This window comes from Peromyscus californicus, unplaced genomic scaffold, assembly GCF_007827085.1.
Source record: "Peromyscus californicus insignis strain IS unplaced genomic scaffold, ASM782708v3 Scaffold_22__1_contigs__length_63687245, whole genome shotgun sequence".
Taxonomy (NCBI): Eukaryota; Metazoa; Chordata; class Mammalia; order Rodentia; family Cricetidae; genus Peromyscus; species Peromyscus californicus.
The window spans coordinates 29171424-29195733 of NW_026294525.1; the positions used below are offsets into that span (position 1 = coordinate 29171424).

Here is a 24310-nt window from a genome sequence, read left to right on the forward strand (position 1 = left end):
TCAAGGATACTGAACATTGAAGGGGGATTCATCTGTAGAACGGGGGAGCTTGGCTGAATGGACCACACTGGAATGTCTGTGTTTACCTTTCATCACTGTGATAAAAATTTAGAAGCAGCTTGAGGACAGGTAGATTTATTTGGGCTCACAGATTCAGAGATGTCAGCCCATTATGATGGGAGAGCAGCAGAAAGAAAACCTGCACCTTACCAAGGGTTATTGATCGCATCTCTCAGTGTCTCCTGATTTCCATGACTCTCCCCTTCCATATAGCTTGACCCTTCAGTACCCACACCCTGTCTATATCTGTTTAAATATCACTTAAAAACAAACAAACTCTGTGTATCCATGAACACCTATATGTCTGTGTGTGATGGGAACATGCATGCCACAGCACATCTGTGGAGGTTGGACGACAACCTTGGCTTTCAGTTCTCGACTTCCCCCTTGTGTGGAGACAGGGTCTCTTTGTCGTTTGCCATGTCCTGTGTCCGTCCATTCACTGGACACAAACTTCCTGGGATTCCCCTGTCTCCATCTCCCATCTTGCCATAGGCACACATAGATGTCTTGTCTGGCTTTGTGTGGGTTCTGGGAATTGGAACTCAGGTCTTTATGCTATGTAGTAAGTACTTTACATGCTAGCCATCTCCCCAACCAGATGTCAGTACTTCTATATGTGTATTTTGTTTGCAGTTCAAGAGTTTTTGAACCTTGCTTGACACACTCCGGAAGAGTCTTCCCAATTGTCATTGCGATTATTCTGTGAACTACTTAATTGCTTTGTCTTTACTTTCCTTGTGGCAAGGACACGTCACATAAATTTCAGATGGCATGCACGTTTTGGAAAGAAAATGGTATTTTGAGTTTGTTTCGTTTTCTTAGATGTGTTATTATTACCCCAAATCACAAAAGCAAGAGAAGTCGGGAAGTATGTAAAATAAGGGCACAGCTTTATTTTGCTACAAGGCAGTAAGTACACTGTCATTTCCGAAGTTGAGGGCCGGCCGTCTTGTACCCAGTGTTCTCAAGGCAGAAACCGGCTAGTGACCTCTATGTTTGTCTCCACAAACACAAGAACCAGGAGGCAGTTCTGTCAGACTCAGAATGCCTGAATTAATGGACAGTCAACTCAAAACAAAACATAGGACATGAACAACATAAATTTCCCAAAAAAAAGAAGTGCAATGCATGCTTTTATAAACCAACGATAACAAAAAAAACTTTCCTAAAAAAATAAACGAAAACATACAACAAATGCAAAAATCTCCCAAATAAGTTTTCCAATTACAAAAGGAAAAAGTATATATATAAAAATAAAAAAGTCGTAAGTACTAGTGCATAGTTCAATATCTAACACAGAGTTTCTTTCCTTTCATCCAAGCTCTACTGCATCTGTGACACTAGCAGCATGTCTACAGGCTAAGACCATAGCAGCGAAACACATTAGTTTTTTTTATTTGGCATTTACAAAATTAAATTACTGAATAAAAATATAATTTTTTTATAAAACTATTTCATACAGTAATAATTTTTAAAGCAAGCTAACAAAAAAAATCCTCATGAGTTGGTTTAGTCCAATAAACGTATTTCCAATATTATTAACTACAAATGAGCTCTGACAGGCTCCATGAACTATTACTTGGTATTTAGCCAACATTCATGATAATGCTTTTACTGGTTTTTAAAAAATATTTGTGTGTGTGCTTAGTGATTGAGAAATGTGAAATACTGGGGTATTTCTTGGTATAAAAATTTTTTAAAAATTTACCACAGTCAAAAATACTGATCTGTTGGATCCTCTAGAATACAAATAAATCATTTTATTTTTTTTTAAAAAATCTGATTACGATATTAACAAATGGTTACAATTCATTACCTAATAATTTAGGTAAGACTGCTATTCATTAATTTTTTTTAAAAAAATCCTTTTTAGTTGGGTGAAATCCAATAAGATTTCATGCAACTAAAACGCACTTGGTGCTGTTCTCAACTGTTGTAACAACAACAAAAATACGTTCTTCTCTCAATCATGAAGCGCTCCATGTTGAGGAATGCTATACCACAAGGTAACTTGAAGTGTTCTGAAAACCATAATGCTTTTCTGGAAATGTCTCACATGACCAGAGTCCGAGCTGAGAATGTGCTCACATACTTTCGAGCCTGACCGGAGACCATCATCTGATCCTCTGTCTTCCCACAGGATGCTGGTTCCCAGGCACCACCACTGCAGGGCTAATGGGGGAAGAGAGGGAGAGAGCAGGGTCAGAGCAGGAAGCACAGGCTGCTGTCCAGAGGGGCATCCCCACCCCAGCAGGGCAGCCAAGTGGGAAGCCGTCCCTGCTGGGAAGCCATGATCAGGGCAAGTCTGACCCACAGAACCAACACTTTCATATCATGCAGCATCTTGTTATCGGAAGGCTTTCGGCCTCTTAGGCAGTTTTACAAGGTGGAAGACAGGATTGGACATCATTCTCCAGAGTTCCAGGCCTTTTACTCCACAAACTGATGGGTGCTTGAGCCAATGACTTAATTAAGCCAATTAAGCCTTACTTAATTTCTGTAATGCATCAAATCCTGATGAAACCTACACGTATGCATATGTATGTGTATATTTAAAAATTAACTTTTTTTTTTTTGTTTTTCGAGACAGGGTTTCCCTGTGTAGCTTTGTGCCTTTCCTAGAACTCACTTGGTAGCCCAGGCTGGCCTTGAACTCACAGAGATCCGCCTGGCTCTGCCTCCCAAGTGCTGGGATTAAAGGCGTGAGCCACCACCGCCCGGCCTTAACTTTTTAATATCTCTATCAGGACAGTTTTTTTCTTTCTTGCTGTACTGAAGGTCAAACCCAGAGCCTCGCGTTCTTGCTAGGCAAATGCTCTACCACTGAACTACAACCCCAGCTCCTGGGTTAGCTTAATTTCCTCCTTTCTTTTTAGCAGAGTCTTATGTATCTCAGGCTGGTCTTGAACTCACTATGTAGCTGAGCTGACCTTGAACTTCTAATGTTCCTGCCCCAGCCTCCCAAGTGCTGGGTCAGGCCTTTGTGTACTATAGAGAAGTATCCTACTTACGGTGCTGCACCTCCAGCCCTACTTGAGCTTAACTTTTAAGGCTACACTGGAGGTCACAGGATAGACCTAACAAGGAACAAGGTCCAGACACAGTACTGGGGCCTGTGCATACACAGTCATACATGTACATCATACAGCCACCGCATGAGGCAGGTCCAGACCAACTTTCGTTGGCCCGGAAAATGAACCGGTGGGGTTTGGAGGTAGCTCGCCCAAGCCCATGCCACGCTATGCATACAGTGGCTTGAGCACTGGTCTCCCGCCTGCCTCTCCTGACTCCTGCTGTTTTCCCAGGTTGACTCAAACTTACGTACAATTTATGTCCCACTTAATTCTCAGGACAATTTACAGTGTTCATAGCATAGACATAACAGTGCTTCAAAAGGTGCAACAAGCCGGGCGGTGGTGGCGCACGCCTTTAATCCCAGTACTCGGGAGGCAGAGCCAGGCGGATCTCTGTGAGTTCGAGGCCAGCCTGGGCTACCAAGCGAGTCCCAGGAAAGGCGCAAAGCTACACAGAGAAACCCTGTCTCAAAAAACCAAAAAAAAAAAAAAGGTGCAACAAGCAAGATCACAGGAAAAGCAATCCGTGTGAAGACTGGGAAAGGTTTGCATACAAAATGTCTTCAACAATACAGTGTAGCTGATATAATAATCACTCAGAAGCTTATATTAATTAAACTGCTTGGCCTACCACTGACTGGCTCTTACACTTAAACTCAGCCCACTTCTGTTAATCTATATGTCGCCACGTGTTCCGTGGCTTTGCCTGTTGCCTTTACATGCTGCTCCCTGGATGGCAGGCTGGCGTCTCCCGACTCAGCCTTCCTGTTCCCAGAATTCTCTTCTCTGCTTGTCCCGCCTATACTTCCTGCCTGGCTACTGGCCAATCAGCATTTTATTTATACAGAGCGATATCCACAGCAGCACAGTGCCTAGACATAGGTAAACTACCACTCAGACTCTGAGCTACTCGGCAGCCATTTCAGAGAGGAAGACAAACATAAGGCCCAAGAGTGTAGGAAAAACACGATTCCTGGTGTTGACATCTAACAGGAATTGTTTTCCACGGGACAAAAGAAAAGGAAGAAAGACCGTTTGCAGGCCCAGCGGTGAACCACAGTAACTCCATCATTTGAGAGTCAGAGGTAGGAACATCAAGGCTTCCTGGCCAGTCTGAGCTACACAGTGAACTCAAGGCCAGCAATGGACTACATAGCTACACCTCGTCTCCAACAACCAGGGCTTTGTTCTCTCTTCTCGTGTTTCTTTGGAGAGATAAAATGCACGCATGGTTTTATAACACATAATAACAGTCTGTGGAGGTTTGTGGTGCCACAAGCAATCGAACAGGGCACGGGACACTGAGAACACCACATCCAGAGAAATGCTGCAGGGAAAGGCTAGCGGTGATGGGGAGTTAGTGATCTGGACAGTGTTGGTGTGAAAGGACACAGAGAGACCAAGGATCCAGTGGTTACGCAGCAGCATTGAACAGACCCTTACTATGTACTGCCCACACTCCCGTCACATTTTTAACCCTCACACAAAATACCCATGGCGTAGCTCCCCTGTAGTACCCCCACCTAGTTCACATACCAGGAAGTTCACATGGAAGAGAGCACCTGAACAGCATGTTCCAGATTACACCACTAAGAAACTAAAGGATCTGAACTGAGGTGAAATACGATAGTCCATGCCCCTGAGCAGTGGGTGATGCTGGTCCCAGCAGACCTCTTGCCAAGAACACAGTGAGGAAGTTGATAGGAATTTCAGGGGTTCAATCCCCAGGACTTTCCAATGCACACAGAACCATGGGGGTATGGAGTGAGAAGTGTTAACGCTTGCTGGCAAATAGCTATGGCAACTCTGAATGGACACGGCTGGCCCGGTGCTGAGGTTTCCCGGTTCTAGTGAATTGAGGTCTGCATGCTGTGTTCTGACTTCCCTGAGCCACAGTCTCTCAGACCCCTCCTCTCCCTCCCCATCGCCGTTAATGGCAGTTAGGTGCACAAGTGTACTCCGTGTGTAGAGGCGCAACATTCAACTTGACATCCCGACAGTAAATGGGTCATCCTACAGACTTTCAAGGAATGGCGTATCACAGACATGATGCAACAAAGATGGCCTGAATTCCAGGTTGGCTTCTAACACAAAGTCACATTTAATATTTCCCGAAACAATAAATTTAGTTACGACATTCTTTGAAATGGTTCTAAACCAGTGGTTGTCAACATGTGAGTCACGATCCCTTTGGGGGATCGAACAACCTTTCCACAGGGGCCCCCTAAGACCACAGAAAACACAAATATTTATATTATGATTCATAACAGTAGCAAAATTACAGTTATGAAGTAGCAATGAAAATAACTTTATGGTTGGGGGTCACCACAATATGTGGAACTGTATTAAAGGGTCACAGCATTAGAAAGGTTGAGGACCTCTGTAAAATGAATGTTTCCTTGGACTCAAATATGCAGACCAAACATACACATCTCTGCACAGCACTTCCGTTCACCCAAAGACCCTTCTTGAGTTTTAGCAACTATTTACTTGCTGGAGCTAAGGTCTTCCAGTGCAGCACAGAAATACAGACGGACACATAAAATCGCCTAAAATAACAAAATTTATTGTCCCACGTCCACCGACTGAGTTAGTGCTTATAGTCCTGGTAGCATAATAGGATCTATAATAATTAGTGGTTGAGAGGCAGTAATTCAATATGGTGAATCCTCTACACAGAAAGCAGAATGACTACACAGAGAACAAGGAGAGAGGATCCTGAAAATCAAATGAGCAATGAGGAAGCCTAATGCAGTACCTTAACCTAAAGATGCCATGTACGTAGATTTAAGATACACAGAGATATACAGTCACAGAAACATGTGTCTTCAACAAATGGAGGAGAAAGAGGAAAGAAGGGAGAAAACAAATAGAAGCAAAAAAGGATTATTTCTCTTTTTCTCTGATTTTCTATTTAAAAAACAAATTTTTCTACTGGGCTTCAATTAATACAGAACACATTTTCTAAACATGCAGATTAAGTATCTTAAAATTCCACCACGAAATCAGTTATGTTTGCTTTTACTTATGCTTTCTGGTGATGGCCGTGTTCTGATCCTTTGTAGAATGGTACTGTGGGTGACTCAGACTGTCCAAGTCTGCTCAGGAATTCTTATTAACTTAGATTCTCAAGTTGAATATGATCATGATTTTGACAAATCCCCTACATGATTATCCCTAGATTCACACTTTGTTCTTCCTCCAGGACTAGATAGCTGAGATGGAATCAATATATAAAGAAGGTGCCACATATTTTTCATGAGTACTTTGTGGGAACCTTTCAAATAATTAGCTTCTCCTACAATTAAAATATCCAAATTCGCCAGGTGGTAGTGGCGCACGCCTTTAATCCCAGCACTCGGGAGGCAGAGCCAGGCGGATCTCTGTGAGTTCGAGGCCAGCCTGGTCTACAGAGTGAGTTCCAGGAAAGGTGCAAAGCTACACAGAGAAACCCTGTCTCGAAAAAACAAAACAAAACAAAACAAAAATCCAAATTCCTCAGCACATGTCCTAAGGCTCAGAGCCTGGGGCTGGTGAGAGGACTTGGGACACCTGGGTCTTGGTGTGTACACAACAGTTCACAGTAAGCTACTGTGTGCGAGAATCACGGCAGAGAGAAAGGCCCGGAGCACATGCGCAGCAGCTCTCTCTGCACTAGAAGAGCACCCAGTAGGCACATCCCACAGTGAATGTAACACACTGTCTTTGAGGACAGACGGGTGGCAACGGTGTGGAAGGGAAGCAAGGTCAGATAGTGGGACACCGTGGTTGAAAGGAGAAGAACTGTTCCGGCTGCAGTGACAGCCGCCTGTGCGAAGTATTTGCTCTGCAATGAGGACGAACCAGAGTCTGATGTCCAGAAACCGTGTTTCAAACAAACAAACAAAAAGGCTGGGCATGGTAGTGTGCACTTGAAATCCTAGCACTAAGAAAGAAGGCAAAGGCAGGTGGACCCCTGGGGCTCCCCAGCAGTCAGACTAGCTCACTTGACCATTTGATGAGTTCCAGGTCAAGGTCTTAAAAAGGGGGTGGGGGGAAGGTTAGATAGGATGAACAGCACGTGAGGTTGTCCTCTAGCTGCTACATACACATGTGTGCTTCTCCCAAACACACACACACCACACACACACACACACACACACACACACACACACACACACACACACACACACACACAGAAAAAAGGAAAAAAAAAAAAAAAGAACAGCTTCTCTTTTGTCTTATGCTCTTGAACCCAGGGCCCCACAGCAACCTCTCCAGCAGACGACAGCTCTGACAAAGGATGAGGTGCCTTAGTGTTAAGGACTATTTCTCAACGCTGTCATCCAGGTCTGCGTGTTCTGGTTTTCACCCCCTCAATTTTTGCTTCATTTACTTTAAGGAAGCTGCTAGGCATTGCGGACTTCTGCACATGGATTCTCGCTCTGTTCCTAACCCATGGCATTCTGCAGATGTCAGCCTGTCTGAATTCATTTCAATGTTAATAATCCTACCCGAGAGTCACCTTGCTTATCCTGTAATGCATCTTCCATTGCCGCTGGGCAGAAGTGAACTATAAACAGTCTGTCAAAACTTTAACTGGGATATCCTGTTAAGGCACTTTGGAAAAAAAAAAAATACCCAGACCCTTTGCAGAAGCAGAATAAATGAAAGGAGACAAGACCACATCCACAGGTGGTTTTCTGCCAGAATTAGATTATCTTAGCATTTTCACTTAGACTCCAGATAGCTTTTTTTCCCACCATGCTGAACAACTGCTAGCATTATTACATTCATACAGCAATCTCATACAGTATCTGCTGAGGTCAAGGTGCCTGGGAAACTGTTATACAATATAAAGAGTTAATAAGGCATCTAAATGCATATACATATATATATTTTTTTCAAATTAAAGCAACTTGTGAGATGACATGTCTTTAATATTTTTAAACTAATAAGCATAGATGAATGGTGTCTAAAGAATCAGAAGTAAGAATTCTCTGATTCTATTTAATTCACCCAAATGAAATACTACTTATCTCATCCTGAAATTCTGAAAGTCAGAATTCCTTACCAGAGGGACACCTGTTTACAATGTCACGCATGAAGGATAGCACAGAAAAGTTGAGTTGTAGCTTAAGTCAAGATGTTGCTAAGGTACGATCAATGCACAATTACGTGCTCACAACTTGAGAGTTCCTAAGCGAGGGGATGAACTATGCAGCTGATGGCTGAAAGCGCCCTATCCTCTCGTGCCTCCACTTCCCAGGCTAGACTGACAAGTGCCAGCACAGAGAGATCCTTTGTAGTCATGGGCTTCTTTGACCTAGATGTCTCTAGAGGTTTTCATTCCTACATTTTTATAGCTGTTCCAATAACTTATATCCTCTTATAACTTGGGATACCCCAAGTGTTTAGAAGAATGACTCTTCTTGGACACCTCCTAGTATCTGATTATTAATATCTAGACAATTGCCAAATTACTCTAAAGCAATTTCTCTTTCCTGGCCTCCCCAAGGCAGATTCCATCTCAGTGTTTATTCTAGGTGTCATCAAACAAAGCATATGAAGAGTCCGTATCTTGGAATGATTGGGGCATGGCAGACTGACTCGGCTCATCAGAGTCACATTTGGTTGGCCTCTCTCATTGCCTTTCCAGAGATGCACACAGAAAGCTCACTTGATTTATATCACCGATTGAAAGCAGGTCACCAAAATACATCGGAGAGTGACATGACTTTCTGCCAATATAAGGGGTTAAATAGTGACCAGATGGAGTACCAGTGATTGTGAAGACACCCTGGGGAGGAACTCAGCAACACTGTAGACAAACAGATGCTCTGAGTGGACACTGTCCACATCTGTCTTCCTGCTACCAACACAACAGCAGAAAAGAAAAGAAACCCAGTCCATCATCCCTTTTGTCTCCACAGTGCCAAGAGGCCTGACTACTCCCTGGGTTTCTTAATGGTTGATCAGCCTCTTTCTTTTAGAGACCCACTAACAAGGCTCTGCAAGGTGAGGCAGGGAATATATATGTATATAATAGTATGCTAGAAGGAAGTAATTCATGGCAGTAATTCAGAAAATCTGGCAAGAGTGAGTGAGACCTCTTTACCTGACTTTTAGTTAATTTATTATGATATATTTTTTAGATGAGGTCTCATATAGCGAAGGCTATGTTGAAACTTACGATGTAATTACAGTTGACCTTGAACTCCTGATCCTCCAGAGTGCTGGGATTACCAACAGACACTACCATATCTGGCTTATGTGGTGTTGGATCAAACCCAGGGCTTCACACATGCTAGGCAAGCACTCTACAAACGGAGCTATGTCCCTTTTAAAGGGCGGAGACTGTGTGCAGTTATTCTCTAACAAGGAATATCGTGGGAACACAGTAGTTCAGGTGCCGCCATCTTGCAAACAGCACCATATCCAGATGATGTTCACAGAGACCTTATGAGATCAGTGGAGGGTGCACTATGGTCCTCAATTTATAGACAAGAACAATGGACTTCATTTAATTTGTGAAGCCATCCAAATAGAAAGTGATGGAGCCCACAGCAGAGCCCAGGCTGTTAGCCACATGAGAATTCATGACACTTCTGTGCAACATCTGTTACGAGGAAAGGGTTGGCCTTGTGTTTAAAAAATACACACATTTGCCGGGCGGTGGTGGCTCACGCCTTTAATCCCAGCACTCGGGAGGCAGAGTCAGGTGGATCTCTGTGAGTTCGAGGCCAGCCTGGACTACCAAGTGAGTTCCAGGAAAGGCGCAAAGCTACACAGAGAAACCCTGTCTCGAAAAACCAAAAATAAATAAATAAATAAATAAATAAAAAATACACACATTCATAAACAAGTCATACAAAGATAGCACCAGCTGAAATACACAGAACCAAAAAAAAAAAAGAAAACAAAAGTGAGTTTCAATCACTAGTTAACAGTCCTATAAAATTCTTTGATCTTCTGAGAATGTGTTTAAGTAATAAAGACTTAAGAAATTTATTTAAACTCATTGTATGTTAAAAAAAAAAAAAAGAGTAAGACCCTGACAAACCAAGTCAGGAAATTAAAATTTAAGGCTGTCATTTTGTGGTTACAAAAAAAAGAGGAAAGTGAGTAAGTAAAAAAGCATATAAACACAGCTTTTGCACTTGAGTTTTAAATAGGAAGAAAAGGAAATTATAATTTAAGAGAAAAATCCAGAAGCTCAGGGAGCTTATAGCCTGAGTATGGTTTTGAGTCTGGCGATATGAATGCCTACCTTGAGAAACGTTTATTAGCACAGGGTATGTTTTTCAACCAGTAAAGGAAATTGAAAGCATACAGAAAAGCGGGCGACTCTTCCCCCACAGAGGAGCTTTCTCTGGGTGTCTACCTCAGCTCTATCAGCTTAAACTCTGTGTGGTAGGACACAGTGGCCTCCCACAGAAAGTCTGACTTTCCTGCTCCAAACTTCGAGTTTTCTAAGATGAATGAATATTCTCTCTGCTTCTCCATTTGTGATCACTGTATACACATCTAGACTCCAGCCGGCTCCCCTACATAACTTGCGGGATAGGCTAAGTACTGATAAAGAAAACAAGAGAGTTTCACACCTACTGAGCCACATGAAAGACACAGATACCCAAAGTGTCTCAAACTAGTTGTAAGAGTGCATTCGCTCTTACAGTTTTAAAGTAAAAGAAAAATGTCTTAATAGAGAAAGAAATCCAGCAATTATGCCTATTCAGTTTTAACAAATTCCTTCTGAAAACAGGGTAAGAAACTATATTTAAGAAACAAATATCTGCCGGGCATGGTGGCGCATGCCTTTAATCCCAGCACTCAGAAGGCAGAGGCAGGTGGATCTCTGTGAGTTTGAGGTCAACCTGGTCTACTAAGAGAGCTCCAGGACAGCCGAGGATGTTATATAGAGAAACCCTGTCTCCAAAAAAAAAAAAAGAAAGAAAGAAAAGAAACAAAGAAACAATTATCACATGGCTGTGTGCAGCAGCTCACAAATTTTTTATGCTTCTGTTTACTTAAATAAATTTATTAGACATATAGATTAGGAGATAAATAATAATCAGGCTGGTGAGATGGCTCAGCTGTTAAAGGCTCAGCTCACAACCTAAACTATAGAAGACATATGGTAAGTACTGTGTAGCTTACAATCCACTGTGTCTCAGGAAGAACCCACATAACAAAATGAACACCCAGCACCGGGGTTTTCGACTCTGTATTCCGTTTCCCAACACAGGATTCAGAGCACTTTGCAGGGAAATAATGCGGTGGTGCTGTCCAGAGAGATTTGGAGCGACGAGAAAATGTACCTCAGTGAGTGAGGCTATTTCAGTTTTAATCAAACAAGCAAAATAGACAGCTTTCTTTCGACTGATAAAGTTAACTATGCCTTGGGAATCAGAATATTAAGGAATGATTGTTAAAAATGTATGATGGTGGTGTGGTGTCCTATAGGGAAATGTCCGTTTTTAGAATACGAGGTTATAGCTGGGCTTACGTTAAATGCTTCTCAAAAATAGACTAACGTGGCACACTGTTAACAACTGCTGAGAACGCCATAGTTTCCATATCTCTGTATGTTTGAAATTTATCCTAATAAAATTTAATACTTCTGGTTTCTTGCATTTCACTTTCTCTCCCTCCTCTCATGGTTCTGGGGATGGAACCCAGGGCCTTGCACATGCTCAGTAGGTGCTCTACCATTAGCTATACCCCATCCCAGCTTCCTGTTATTTCTAATTTTGAAATGTCCAATGTTTTGCATATAGGCATGTTTATTCAATAATAGTGTATATACTAGAAACAAAGGCATAAAGCACTCAATATGTGGACCCCAACATTTAAGACAGAGATAACTGCTCTGTCTAAAAATTTGTTGTCATGACCCAGCCTAGGATTATTAAAACTAGGTTGAATTACATTTACAAATAATTACAAATATTTTACATTTTATAATTAATTATACCATTTAGGGCAAATATTTTAATCTTATAATTAATTATAATACATAGGTGGCAAATGTTTTCCATTTTATAAAACATTCAGACTGAAAATATTTGGGGAATTTGTTGTTTCGGTTGAAAGCTGGGCACAGCGAATTACAACTTGCAATCCCAACACTCAGGAGGCTGAGGCAGGAGGATCATCACAAATTTGGGGCCAGCCTGGGCTACACAGTATATATTAAGACCCCATTTCAAAAAAAATAAAAGTAAAACAAAAAAATGAAAAACTCTGCTTTGACAAAAACATTAAGACCGTTTGGCTCAAGAATGATTTAATATTTAATTTATTAAGGGTACAAATTAGAAAAGTTACAGGTTTTAAACAATGCTCTTTTTTCAGTGAGATGGTTGATAGTGAGGACAACTTGACAAGATCTAGAATCAGTCAAGCAGCAAGCCTTTGGGCGTGGCCGGGAGGGGCTATCTAATTAGGGTTAGCCTTTGAGAGCCTCTGTGAGGAATTACCTTGATTGGTTAATGTGGGAAGACACATTAACAAGGGCAGCACTGTTCCCTGGGCTGGGGTCTTGGATTACATACAAAGGAAAAAGAAAGCTGAACGCCAGCGTTGACTGCTCTCTGCTTCCGGACCGGATGTGACCGGCCCCTGCTGCCATGATGGATGGCGCCCTCAAACTGTGAGCCAACGCGAGCGCCTCCTTCCCTAATGTGCTTGTATCTGGTTACTTATTTCACAGCAACAAGTGTCTAAGCCAGGCCATTTAATAAGTGCACAGTATCTTCACCGATGGCCCGTGTGAGAGATCTGCCTAACGAGATCCAACTGAATTACCAATGGAAAGGCAGGAAATGGTAATATGTTCAAACAAACGAAATTACCATTGCATGGGAAAACAGTGAATCTCCCTATGCCCCACCCTTAGTTTTTGTTTGTTTGTTTAGGTTCAGTTATCTGGGGGCAATGGTGGTCAGATGATATTAGAGAACACAGAAATAAACATTCATGGGTTTAAAATACCATCTATTTACAGTATATCATTATACCTGTTATATTTCACTGTTAGTTGCTGTTATTCTCACTGCCTAATTTATAAATTAGACTTTATGATAGGTATGTAAAAAACAGTGTATGTAATGTTTGAGATCAGCTACGATTCAGGCACCTCTTGGGGTGGGGGAGGAGAAAAACACACCCTCAAAGGTGAGGAATGATACTGCTTAAATATTGTTGGATTGAGATAATAAAGAACATAAGGGATGTGTTTAGATATTCAGGGTCACTTCATGCACCCTTCAGTATTTATCATGAAAGTCTGAAACAGTTTAGAAATCACATGTGTGTATCTACAGTCTCACAGGCTAGATGTCCATGTTGACAGACTCATACTGACTATCAAAATGTTAATAGCATTAAAAATTCTGTAGGAGGGAGCCGGAGAGCTGGCTCAGTGGGTAATGGTACATGCTGCAGGAGCCTGGTGACCCGAGTTTGGATTCCCAGAACCTGTGTAAAAGCCAGAGGCAGTAATGCATGCATATGTAATAATCCCTGTGTGGAGACACTAAGGTGGAGATTGGTGAATTCCCCTGAAGCCCCTGGGCCATCGCCTGGCTCACACAGTGGTGAAGAGTCCCTACCCCAAACAATATGGAAGGGTAAGAACTGACACTTTCAGTCATGCAGCCTAGTTTTTATTAGTTTTGTTTGTTTGTTTTTCGAGACAGGGTTTCTGTGTAGCTTTGGCACTTGTCCTGGAACTCATTCTGTAGCCCAGGCTGGCCTCGAACTCACAGAGATCCATCTGCCTCTGCTTCCTGAGTGATGGGATTAAAGGCATGCGCTACCACTGCCCTGCTTTTATTAGTTTTATATCTACCTCATGTTCAGCTCTGAATAGTTTGACCTGACCACTGTTTGGTTAAGTCAAAAACCAATAGGACTCAATTTTAGGAGCATAATCATGAGTTTTAAGTATATGAAATAATTACTGTCACCAAATATACTCAAACATTTGCTCTGAAGTTCAAAATGTTCCTTCCTTTCTTTTCTTTCTTTCTTTCTTTCCTTCTTTCCTTCCTTCCTTCTTTCTTTCTTTTCTTTCTTTTTCTTTTTTGGACATGTTCTATGTAGCTCTGCTGGTATGAAACACTCTACATAGACCAGGCTGACCTCAAACCCAGAGATCTGCCTGCCTCTGCTTCCAAAATGCTGAGATTAAAGACTGCCATCTCATGCCAGGTTATACTTTTCTACACTTCAGTAAACACAGGCTGAATCTTGGGCTAGGTTATAAAATATCCATGAAACTTAATGCAGCGTGAAGTACGAAGAGCATTAGTCAAGCTCTATGCTTTGGAAACCAAGGGCCAAGAAACAAAGCGAGGGTTTCCCTCGGCACCGATGATCAGCTCTAGATAAAATGACTGCTCCCTGCTCTGACATCCTTTTAATCCCTTTCCTGTGTCCCACTAGGCCTGGATGAAGTGTGCTCTTCTCTTTATCTCCCCTACCTCTGTGGTACTGAGTCTGCACTACACAGAGCCAACTCAAGCGTGACTGCTTCAGGAACTGACTTTGCATAAGTATTGGCTTCCCCTCCCTCATACTCCTGGCCACACCCATCTTTCATCAAAGCAGTGAGTGTCTGAGGAAAGCTATAGGGAAGTGATCCAATTGAATGAATACATAATTGGACCTATCTATAACTCATCCAGTTGTCTGTATCACCTAAAAAAGTGATAGAAAGTACCAACTTGATTTCTCCATGTCTTGTGACCAAAGGGTATGGTGTCTTCACCAGCTGAGTCTTAACATCAACCAGGAGCAATGGCAGTAACCTGTGTTGCTTTGGGGTCTCTACACTACCTTTGATCAACATATAGAGGGGAGTTATCTTATTTAGCAACCTATGCTTCTGAAATGAGTATAATCCCCTTTGTAGGGTAACTTAATACACACATACACAAATTTACATATATGGTATATATATAAATCATTATATGGTACATAAACTAGTAGGATTCCACATGGCTTTTTCAAACATCCTTAGTGCTGGTTGTCTTTCTCTTAACCCCACCCTCTATTGTATCCTCCCATGCCTCTTCCCCACTTCAACCTCCCTCCCATCATCCCTCCTGTTTCCCCCTTCATACCACCTTTGTTCTGTTAATCCTCTCCATAAGATCTTTCTTCCCCCATCCCCACCAATGAACCATTTCTAGATTCCTAGATTATACAGGCAATCCAAATTAAACACACGACTATAAAGAGTCAACAATAAAATCCACATGAGATGTTTGTCTTTCCGGGTCAGCACTAACCAGGAAGCTTCCTCCATACTGACTAGTTGTCATAGTACTGGAAGATGCTATGTAGACTGCCGAGAGGGCAGAGAGTTAGCATCAGTTTTACCCAGCTGTGAGCACTGTGAACTACAATAATGATCCACATGACAGGATATACCCATGGCCGCAACAGTGGCACTGACGTTATGGAGGTAACCAACTGTTTTCTTATTAAATTTAAGGCCTGCTTCATAGGAATAAGCATATGCCTGGTACGACAAATTTGGTCGAGAACCCATGGTTGGGGAGTTCACAGGCCCCATATTTAAATCTACTACTATTATTCTGATAAATGGGCATAGTATTAAACTGCCCTCTAAATTCATATCTCTCTACAAATATATTAGAGAAACCCTCAGACTTCATCAGATAAGTTTTCGTGTTGGATGGTGGCTAATGCAGAAACTCATAACTGGTTAACTCGGAGTCAATAGGTTATTGACTATAAAGACTAAGTGACTGAGAAATGCTCAGCAACAAACGGAATACCTGTGTCACAACTCTCTCCAGGACTCAGGAACCACCACAGATGAGGGGGTAAAAGACTGTAAAAGTCAGAGATTGGGGGGAATCTGAAGCAAAATAGCATCTTCTGGGCATGACAGAACCATGGCACTCAAGAACTCACATCAGCTGCAGCTGACCGCACAAGACCAAGCCACGCCACATTCTAGGACAGAGTGGGAAGGGGTTCATGAACCGTCACCCTTAACTGCGGAGCTATGGAGAGTTGGGGGCTTCTTGGGGAGGGAGAGTCAGTTTTCTTTAAGGGTGTGAGGCTCCTGGCAGGTTGGCCATGCTGCAGTGGATGGTTCCACACCCAGGATTATGGGTAGCACAAAGGAGAGTCAATAGGTTGTTCACTAAAACAACAACAAAGAAGACAGGAAGTTGGGAACCAGGAAGGTGGGAGCGGATCTTAGAGGAGTTAAGGGGGGGGAGTTGGGGAGGGCAATGATCAAAATATATTGCATAAAGTCCTCAAAGAAATAATAAAAATATATTTAGATGATAACAAGTATCACAAATTCCAAAAAATGGGTTTTAAGAGTCTTACAACTTAGCTGGGTGGTGGCGGCGGCGGCAGCAGCAGCGGCTGCAGTGCATGCCTTTAATCCCAGCAATCAGGAGGCAGAGGCAGGCGGATCTCTGTGAGTTCGAGGACAGCCTGGTCTACAGAGTGAGTTCCAGGACAGCCAGAGCTACACAGAGGAGGGCCGGGGGGGAGGGGGGGGGATTCTCAGGACTTGGAGTGAGCAGGCATAGCACAATGGTGGTAAGGTCCTATTAACAGAGATCAGCTCTCAAAGTCTACCATCCTTTTACACTGCCTTTGAACTTACAGCATCAAATATGATTTCTTCCTTCTAACCAGGCTATCTACTTGCTCAGGTAGAGCTTCCCTCTGAGTAAGAGGGGGGAGGGCTGCAGCTGTCTGGGTGCTAGGCTCTTTAATGGTGGGAGCTGCTTTAAATAATCTGAGGGAACAAATTTGCATTCTTATGTACACTTGGCTCAGGATTAATTTGGAATTTGCTGTATTTCATCAATGCACCCTACTTCAGAGTTACAAGGGAAATCCCTTTGGATATGAAAACTTGATGGCAGATGGCCCACCACAGATGATCTATGCCACACTGACGGCTGCCTTTTTGTTCTCATAGTCAAATGCATTGCAATCATTTTCTAACTAATTTCATATTTCATTAGAAATCTAGTCTCTGAGCTCTTGGTTGCTTGAGGACAGAGCATGCATAATAAAGTTCTGCAACAAAAAAAATAACAATAGAGATACATATTTTTAAGGTTGTTTAAAAGCAGAAGGAGATACTAGCACAGTCTAGGGTAGCACATGATTTTAGTCTCAGTTACAGTTAAAAAGGAATGTTTCACTTCATCATGCCGGGGGCCCCTGACTTGACAAGACTTTCCAGTGTCTCACATGATTAGTAACAAAAACACCACTGGGTGACTTCCAGACACTAAGAAGTTGGTTAAAAGCATCATTCCTTTATATCTAAAACATTAAAAACAATGTAGGGAACAGATTTTCGGGCAGTGAGTCTTAAGACACCAAATGTTAGAACAGTCATTACCTGTAAGGGACCCACCAAGGGCCTGTTTTTAGGTGTTGTGAATGCTTTGAGAACATTGTCTTCATCTTCTGACACCGACGTCATTAAAACAGAGCTTGTAAGAATATTCTAAAGGGAAAGGAATCATTTGAAATTTCAGTGGGGTGGGATAATCCAGGAGCGAACTAAACCTAAGTCTAGAGAGTAGATTACTAAGAGATGATATACATTAGCATGAAGAAATGCAAGCGTCTGCCAGAAATTCCTTCCCCTCTGAGCTAAAAGGAGCCAACTCTACACTGGCTTCTCACCCCCATTGTTGCAAATGTCACCAAAACAATAAAAAGGCGGGAGGGTCCCACCTAAATCTAGGCATATGGCATGTTCACAAAACCTATCTACTAAATGAATTTATTAATCCATGCCTCTAAAAATTAGAGGTGTACTACTGAGAACTCTTTATGTTATCTATTGGCACAGAAGTATTTGGGATCTACAAATCACAACAGTACAGCACAATGATGGAAGTGAGGGCTTTACAAACACACTTTCACAGTTAAGTTTATAACATTGAGCAACTAAGTCGCTAAGTTACCCAGCGGCACGCAGTTGGTATAATGAAGGTGAAAATGTTATCAACATTTTGAGGATTACAGGAATTAATTCAGCTAAAGCCCTTGAACTTGTACTCACCAGTCAGCACACACTGAGTAAATATGAACAATTTTCCTTGCCTCTGACTGTCCTTAAGATGTAGGAGACAGACTCACTGTGAGAATGCAATAGTAACCAGAGCAAGGTGACAGAGCTTCTGCTTCGCATCCATGGATTCACCAACCGAAACACTCAGACAGAAAAGTGCTCTTCACACAGCCTTTGCACACCACGTGAGATAGGAGTGAATCCACAGGCGATTTAAAGTATATAAGAGGATTGCGTGGGTTATATGCAAATACCGTGCCGTTTTAATTAAAGAACGGGAACATCTGGTATGGGGCCCTTCTCCTGTGGCTATGGAAGAACCCCTGTGGAAGGGCCTAGAATGCCAAGTATTTGCTACACACCATGACTGACACTACCCTAGATACCCCATGGAACCAAACAACAGATTGCTTAAGTAGGAGGGAATGCACAACATTGAGAAGACAAAGCAAATGCCAAAGAATCATGTGGCTGTGAATATTCAGAAACCGGGTGACACTAACGAGTGAGTGCTGAAGGCACTGTGGTCCCACATGCCACACACAGGACTCCACGGGTCACATGATCACAGAAGAGTCAATGCCCAACCTGATACTTACCGGGGTATCTGCCACAGGAGACGCCTGAGCGAACAGCTGGGCGCTCAGACTGTTCCCTTCCCAGTGGTTTGAGCAGAAGAAATTTCCTGCTTTATCAGTTGGTGACTCCACCTGAAAGCAAACAGGAAGTGCTTTGTTATGGAAGAGACTTCCAGGAAACACTTACTCTCAGGTGTAAATTTCTGTCCAGTCTTCCGAACACAAAGCCTGGCAGGAAAGGAAAGGGAGTTTGGCCTGTTGGAAAGGGCTCTTCCCAATAAGCTAACACTTTGATTCCTGATGGTTAAAATTGCTTTCTGTTGTGCTTGGAAACTCCTTATTCTCTAAGGGAACATGCCACGCAGGGCAACTTGAATCTATATTCTCTGGCCATGGTCATTCTATCTTAGAATAAACTATTTCTTAGTCCTTAAAACAGACGATAGGAATGAATCTGTCATCTATCTCCTGTCTGTCTATCTCTGTCAGTCTGTCTGTCTATCCGTCCACCCTTCCATCCCCCTCTACTGATAAACCAGCCTCCTCCATCTTAGGCTTGAAAGGTACCTTATAGTAAAGACAAACTAGGTTCATTCCTGTTATGATTAAATCTCTGTTTCTCAAGGATTGTGCTATGTCCCACCTGTGACCTTAACTACAAATGGTTCTGTACTGTCTGTTTCAGGAAAGGACAACCATGCCTTTGGTTCAAAAGTTGTTATGACCACCTTGCAAATGTTTGTTTCAGGATGTTGTTATGACTTACGCTTGTTATGTTATGCTTATGTTCCGCTTCTGTAACGCTCCGTGCCAAATCACCCACTTGGAAACCCCCTCCTCCCGAGCTATAAAAACCCTTATTTTCCCCTTGTCCAGTGTTGACCTCTTGAGCCCTGTCTTAGGGAGAGACAGCCCATGTACAGGAAAAAAAAATCTTGTTTTAATTAATTTGGCCATGATTTGGGTTGGTGGTGTTAGGATCCTGCTCTCTCTGGCTGCACTCAGGCACATGCGCAGCTCGGGGTCTGGCGTCTTATGTCATCCCGGGCATGGGCAACTATGTACCCGCAGTGCAGTCATGCAATCCCCGCCTTAAAAAGCTGGACGCCGACCCCCACCCCGCGTCTTTCTGTTTCCTCTCTGCTCTCTGCTCTACTCCCCACTTCCCTCCCGCCGCCAGGCCTGGCTCCTCCCTCCTATCCCCTCTTCTTTCTCATAAAGCTCTTTATAACTCTGGTAGTCATGCCCGTGGCCTTTCCACCAGTAACCAGCGCCGTATACCCATCAGGAGGTCTTTCCACTTGCATCTATGTGATTAACACGGTCTATCCATCATCAGTAATTTCTGAAGGTAGAGCATAGACCTGCTGCCCCTTCTTCCCTTGACCCTCTCTGGCATCTTTTCAGTCTAAAGGAGTTAATGGAGGTGAATTTCCAAATGGAAGACTGGAGTCCACAGCACAGCAGTGCTTTTCAACTTTTTATTTATTTATTATTATTATTATTATTATTATTATTATTATTATTATTATTATTTTGCATGAACATCTTGTGTGAAAAGTGTCACTGTCACTAAGAACCGATGTCAGGCTTACCTCCTGCTTGATTTTCTTCAGTAGTGGGGGTCCATTCTCTTGAAACTCAGCAACAACTCCCGATTCATCAGATTCCTGCTTGATCACATCCTGCAGGTCTTCCACCAAGTGAGAGGGTGTCTGAGGCTGAGGGAAGAGCGGATGTTTCTGGATCAGAGGAAACTTAATGTCTACCTGCACACGCCCACTCAACCCAAGGACCTTTCTTGAACTTACTAGCATCTTCAGGGGACCATATTTGATTTCTTGAGCGGCAAGTGCGTGTTTGAATGGCGTGGGTGTCCTCGGGGAGCTTTCAAGGATTGACCTTTTGATAGCTGGAGTTCTAAAGCTAAAGAAGAGAACAGTCAAAGGCTCAACAAAAAGACACGCACTGCTTACATCACCCTCAGCCACATACCAACAGCTGGTCGTGGCATTCATTAAGGGATAGTGGATCTGCATTAAGTTATATTGCAGATCTACAAATATTTCAAAATGCTATGTTCTAAGACTAGGAGCACTAAAATAGTTCGTATCTCTTGAGAACAGTCCTGGAGACACAGGTAATGGCCCTGGATCTGTGTAATGACCAAAAGCACTGGGAATATCTGATATCACTTACAAATCAGTCTTACTGACTCCCTTAAATCAGGCCAAAACTAGAAAGCATGGTAATGTCTAAAACTTCACTTTTATTTGGAAGTAATAAGAATGCTTTTCTTTCAAAGAATGTATTTCTTTTCAATTACTCAATCACCCAGGCTTTGAAAGACACACACACACACACACACACACACACACACACACACACACACATTCATTCCTGTGATTATCTAAAGAGATCCGTAATAAAAAAGAAAAAAACAAGCTTAAAAAAAATAAATAAAAAACTATGAACCATTCAAAATTCTACTCCGAATGCTTTATTTAATCTTTTTTTAAAGGACACTGAAAAATAGTGGGAAGAAAAAACCTGGGTGGGAGTACCGTGTGAAAACCACCACTGTGTGCATTTAGGGCACACTACAGAAAGTAATTAAGCTCATTTCTGTCTTTCTTCCCTGGTTAGTTAGTCGTAACATGTTCCGAATATAGTCACTGTGGGAATGCACAGGATACACACAGTGAATGAATGACATGTATACAAGGGGCTCGGACTTCTGGGACTGTATTTTCATTAATGTAAACAAATAAGATAAACATTTTTTTTTTCTTATTGAGCTGAGGACTTACATGGAATTTTCCTTCTGGGGTTTCACAGTCTGGTCTCTGTGACACGGTGTTGTCAGTTTGTGACCGCTGAGAGGAGTGGAGGATAAAGAAGGCACTTCTAAGGCCGAGTTTTCGTGGTTGCTGGAAGTGTTCAGGAACTAGATACGGAAAGAAGGAAGAAAAAATAACTTAGATGAAATAATGAGTCTGTGCTCACCCCAATCCGGAGCCAAACCCAGATAGCAAGCAAGGATACTCTAGTGACTCATGACCCCAGACACTGACAACGCTAAGAATCATGCCGTGTTGATGAGGATATCGATTCCCTTCAATTGAGCAGCAAAATTTGAAGTGTTATTTATAAGCAACAAAAATCTAGGGTCAAAGCTAAAACCTTGCAAAATTCAAAGAAAATCTTCTCCATAAATGACACTTGCCATTAAAGAGAATGGGATGTGCTCTTGACTAACATTAGAAAGATTATTATTTTACTCCTCCTTCATATTTAGTTTTCTCGTTTTAATGATCTAGTAACTTAGAGTAATATTACATAAGGTTGGCATTATGTGGGAAATCACCGAGTAAGAACCTATATGTCTCAGAATCCTGATGTTCCCAAGAAAAATAGTTTTGGGAAGAGTAATGGATCTTAACTCCTGGGAAGACCAGATACATATCAGCACACTTAAAACTCTCAGGGAGGTCAGGCATAGTGGCTGCTCCCTGTAGTCACAGTTATTCAGAGGCAGGAAGGTTCTAGAGTACAGGAGTATGAGGCCAGCCTGGGCAGCATAAAGGCTCTGTCTTCAATTTGAAAAATTAAAAAAATCCAAACAAAAACCAAGTCTAAGGGCTACTCAAGTAAAGAAGCCTTTCAAAACATTGAGTTAGCGTTCCAAACTTTTATATCTATCTAGATTTTTTTCCCCCTGAGAGATCTATTAGGTCTTGCAGAACTAATTTCACAGAGCACCATTTAGGAAAATATGGGAGAAAAAAAAAAAAACAACCCTAAATCTGTATTTCGGTGAATGGGAAGATCATTTGTCTATTCTTAAAGTTCTTTTTAAAACATGTCCAGGAGTATATATATACAGCTCAGTGGTAGAGCACTTCTCTAGTATGCACAAAGCCCTGGGTTCGATTTCGAGAACCACAAAAAAATAAAATAAAATAAAATAAAGTAAAACAAAATACAAAACCCTCAACTGGGGAAACTGGGGAAAAATGTCTTACAGAGCCAAATTGTCTCTTAATTATGATTTGGGAACACATGGCTCTGCTAAGCATTATAACGTTCATACCTTAAGAGCGCTATATGAAAATAAGAATATTCTGTGGCAAACAGTGCCCTAGTAAAATGCCCTGGCAAAATTTGAAAGAACCAATGTTGAAAATGCTAAATTATTTTGCATAAGCATCTGTTTCTCATTGTCTCCCTAAACATTTCCACTTCCAGATAGGTTATGATGGTTTCGTTTTCTCATTGTAATCCAAATGTTATGTAACCATAATTTGGTTCCCTCCTCCCCGGGGTCAGTAAATCACTTAGTAATAAATGAACAAAGAGGCAGAAAACCTGTTAAAATTTAAAGAGGGAGGGACGACATGGGGGACGAGGAGGGGACAGAAATGTCCCGTTCTAGTGGAGAAGGAAATGAAAGTACATCTCATGCAACTATCTATCTTCCAAACCACCAAGAGTCAGAGAGAGAGAGAGAGGTGACAGATCCATCTGTCGGCCTGCAGCCAGCCTGAACTCAGGGAGGCCATCTGCAGTCACCCCAGCTAGATCCGATGCAGAGTTAAATCGGCCAGGACAGCGGTCAGTCGTTAGTGATTTGTTCAAGAGATTAGTCTCTAATTATCAAGGCTCAGGTGTCCGCTGAAAATTAGTAACAGCTGTGCAGAAACTGTGGTCTACCTGAGTGGGAGAGAAGGGTAAGCCTTTGACAGGGGAACGCTTGGGAGTTGAGCTGCTGATGTCAGCAAAGAGGAAGGAGCTAGAGTCTCCCGTGGCTAAGGGGCTGGCCTGGCCCCGCTTTTTTCGAAGGATGACCAGTGGAACAATGCTGTGCCTCGCAAGAGGTAAGGCCTTGGCTGGGCCAGGGGATGCCTCCTGGCTCAGCACCGGGCTGTTCACCCTCAGGCCAGGCTCTCCTGAAGGTCTAGTCCCATGGCCCTCTCTTTGTTGAAGCTGGAAGGCTTTGCCTGTGTGCTGTTGGCTACGTGAAAAAGCTGCTTCTTCTTCAGAGAATGCAAAACTGCTGAGATCACACCATGAAGACTCCTGAAACAATGTGGGAGGCACAGAGCTTTGAGACAAGACGTGTGCGGGTGAGGAGAGCCACCATCACCCACAACACAGCACTGAGTGGGGGGTGCCCGATGCAAGAAAACACCGGGCCTGTCTGCTGGACTTCCAGCTCACGGGTCACAGCGGTCCAGAGGTGACCTTGCACGTCTACTGTGGGGAGCGGGCACACTCTCTTTTGCATGCAATTTAAAGCAAGCAGAAAGCCTTTCTAGATGATACATTGTGGCAATAGCTAGCCCTGTCCCATGTGTAGGCAATAAATGCTTTTTAACCAACTAGGTGACCAAGAAAATGAACTGTTGGTTGAACTTAAAGTTGTGTCATTGAAGATGGTTTGTTTCCATGAACCAATGAGATGGTTAATCAATGTTCAGTGTTCTGTAAGAGAAAGCTATGTCCCACCCTTGAGC

At 42.5% G+C, this 24310-nt stretch overlaps 1 protein-coding gene across 4 annotated transcripts in view; it reads right to left on the bottom strand.

The window, feature by feature from the left end:
• Positions 1-932: 932 nt before the first annotated feature.
• Positions 933-24310, bottom strand: part of Myb (MYB proto-oncogene, transcription factor) — a 38834-nt gene continuing 15456 nt past the window's right edge. For 2 of the 4 annotated variants that reach the window (XM_052751157.1, XM_052751156.1), the window contains 7 exons: positions 23508-23873; positions 21605-21741; positions 20606-20720; positions 20390-20515; positions 18816-18926; positions 17536-17643; positions 933-2235 (listed from right to left, as the gene is read on the bottom strand). In XM_052751157.1, the coding sequence (XP_052607117.1) occupies positions 2116-2235; positions 17536-17643; positions 18816-18926; positions 20390-20515; positions 20606-20720; positions 21605-21741; positions 23508-23873 (1083 nt within the window). In that variant the 3' untranslated portion in view covers positions 933-2115. The remainder of the gene's footprint in view (positions 2236-17535; positions 17644-18815; positions 18927-20389; positions 20516-20605; positions 20721-21604; positions 21742-23507; positions 23874-24310) is intronic. The other 2 variants (XM_052751159.1, XM_052751158.1) reach the window with 1 other exon arrangement.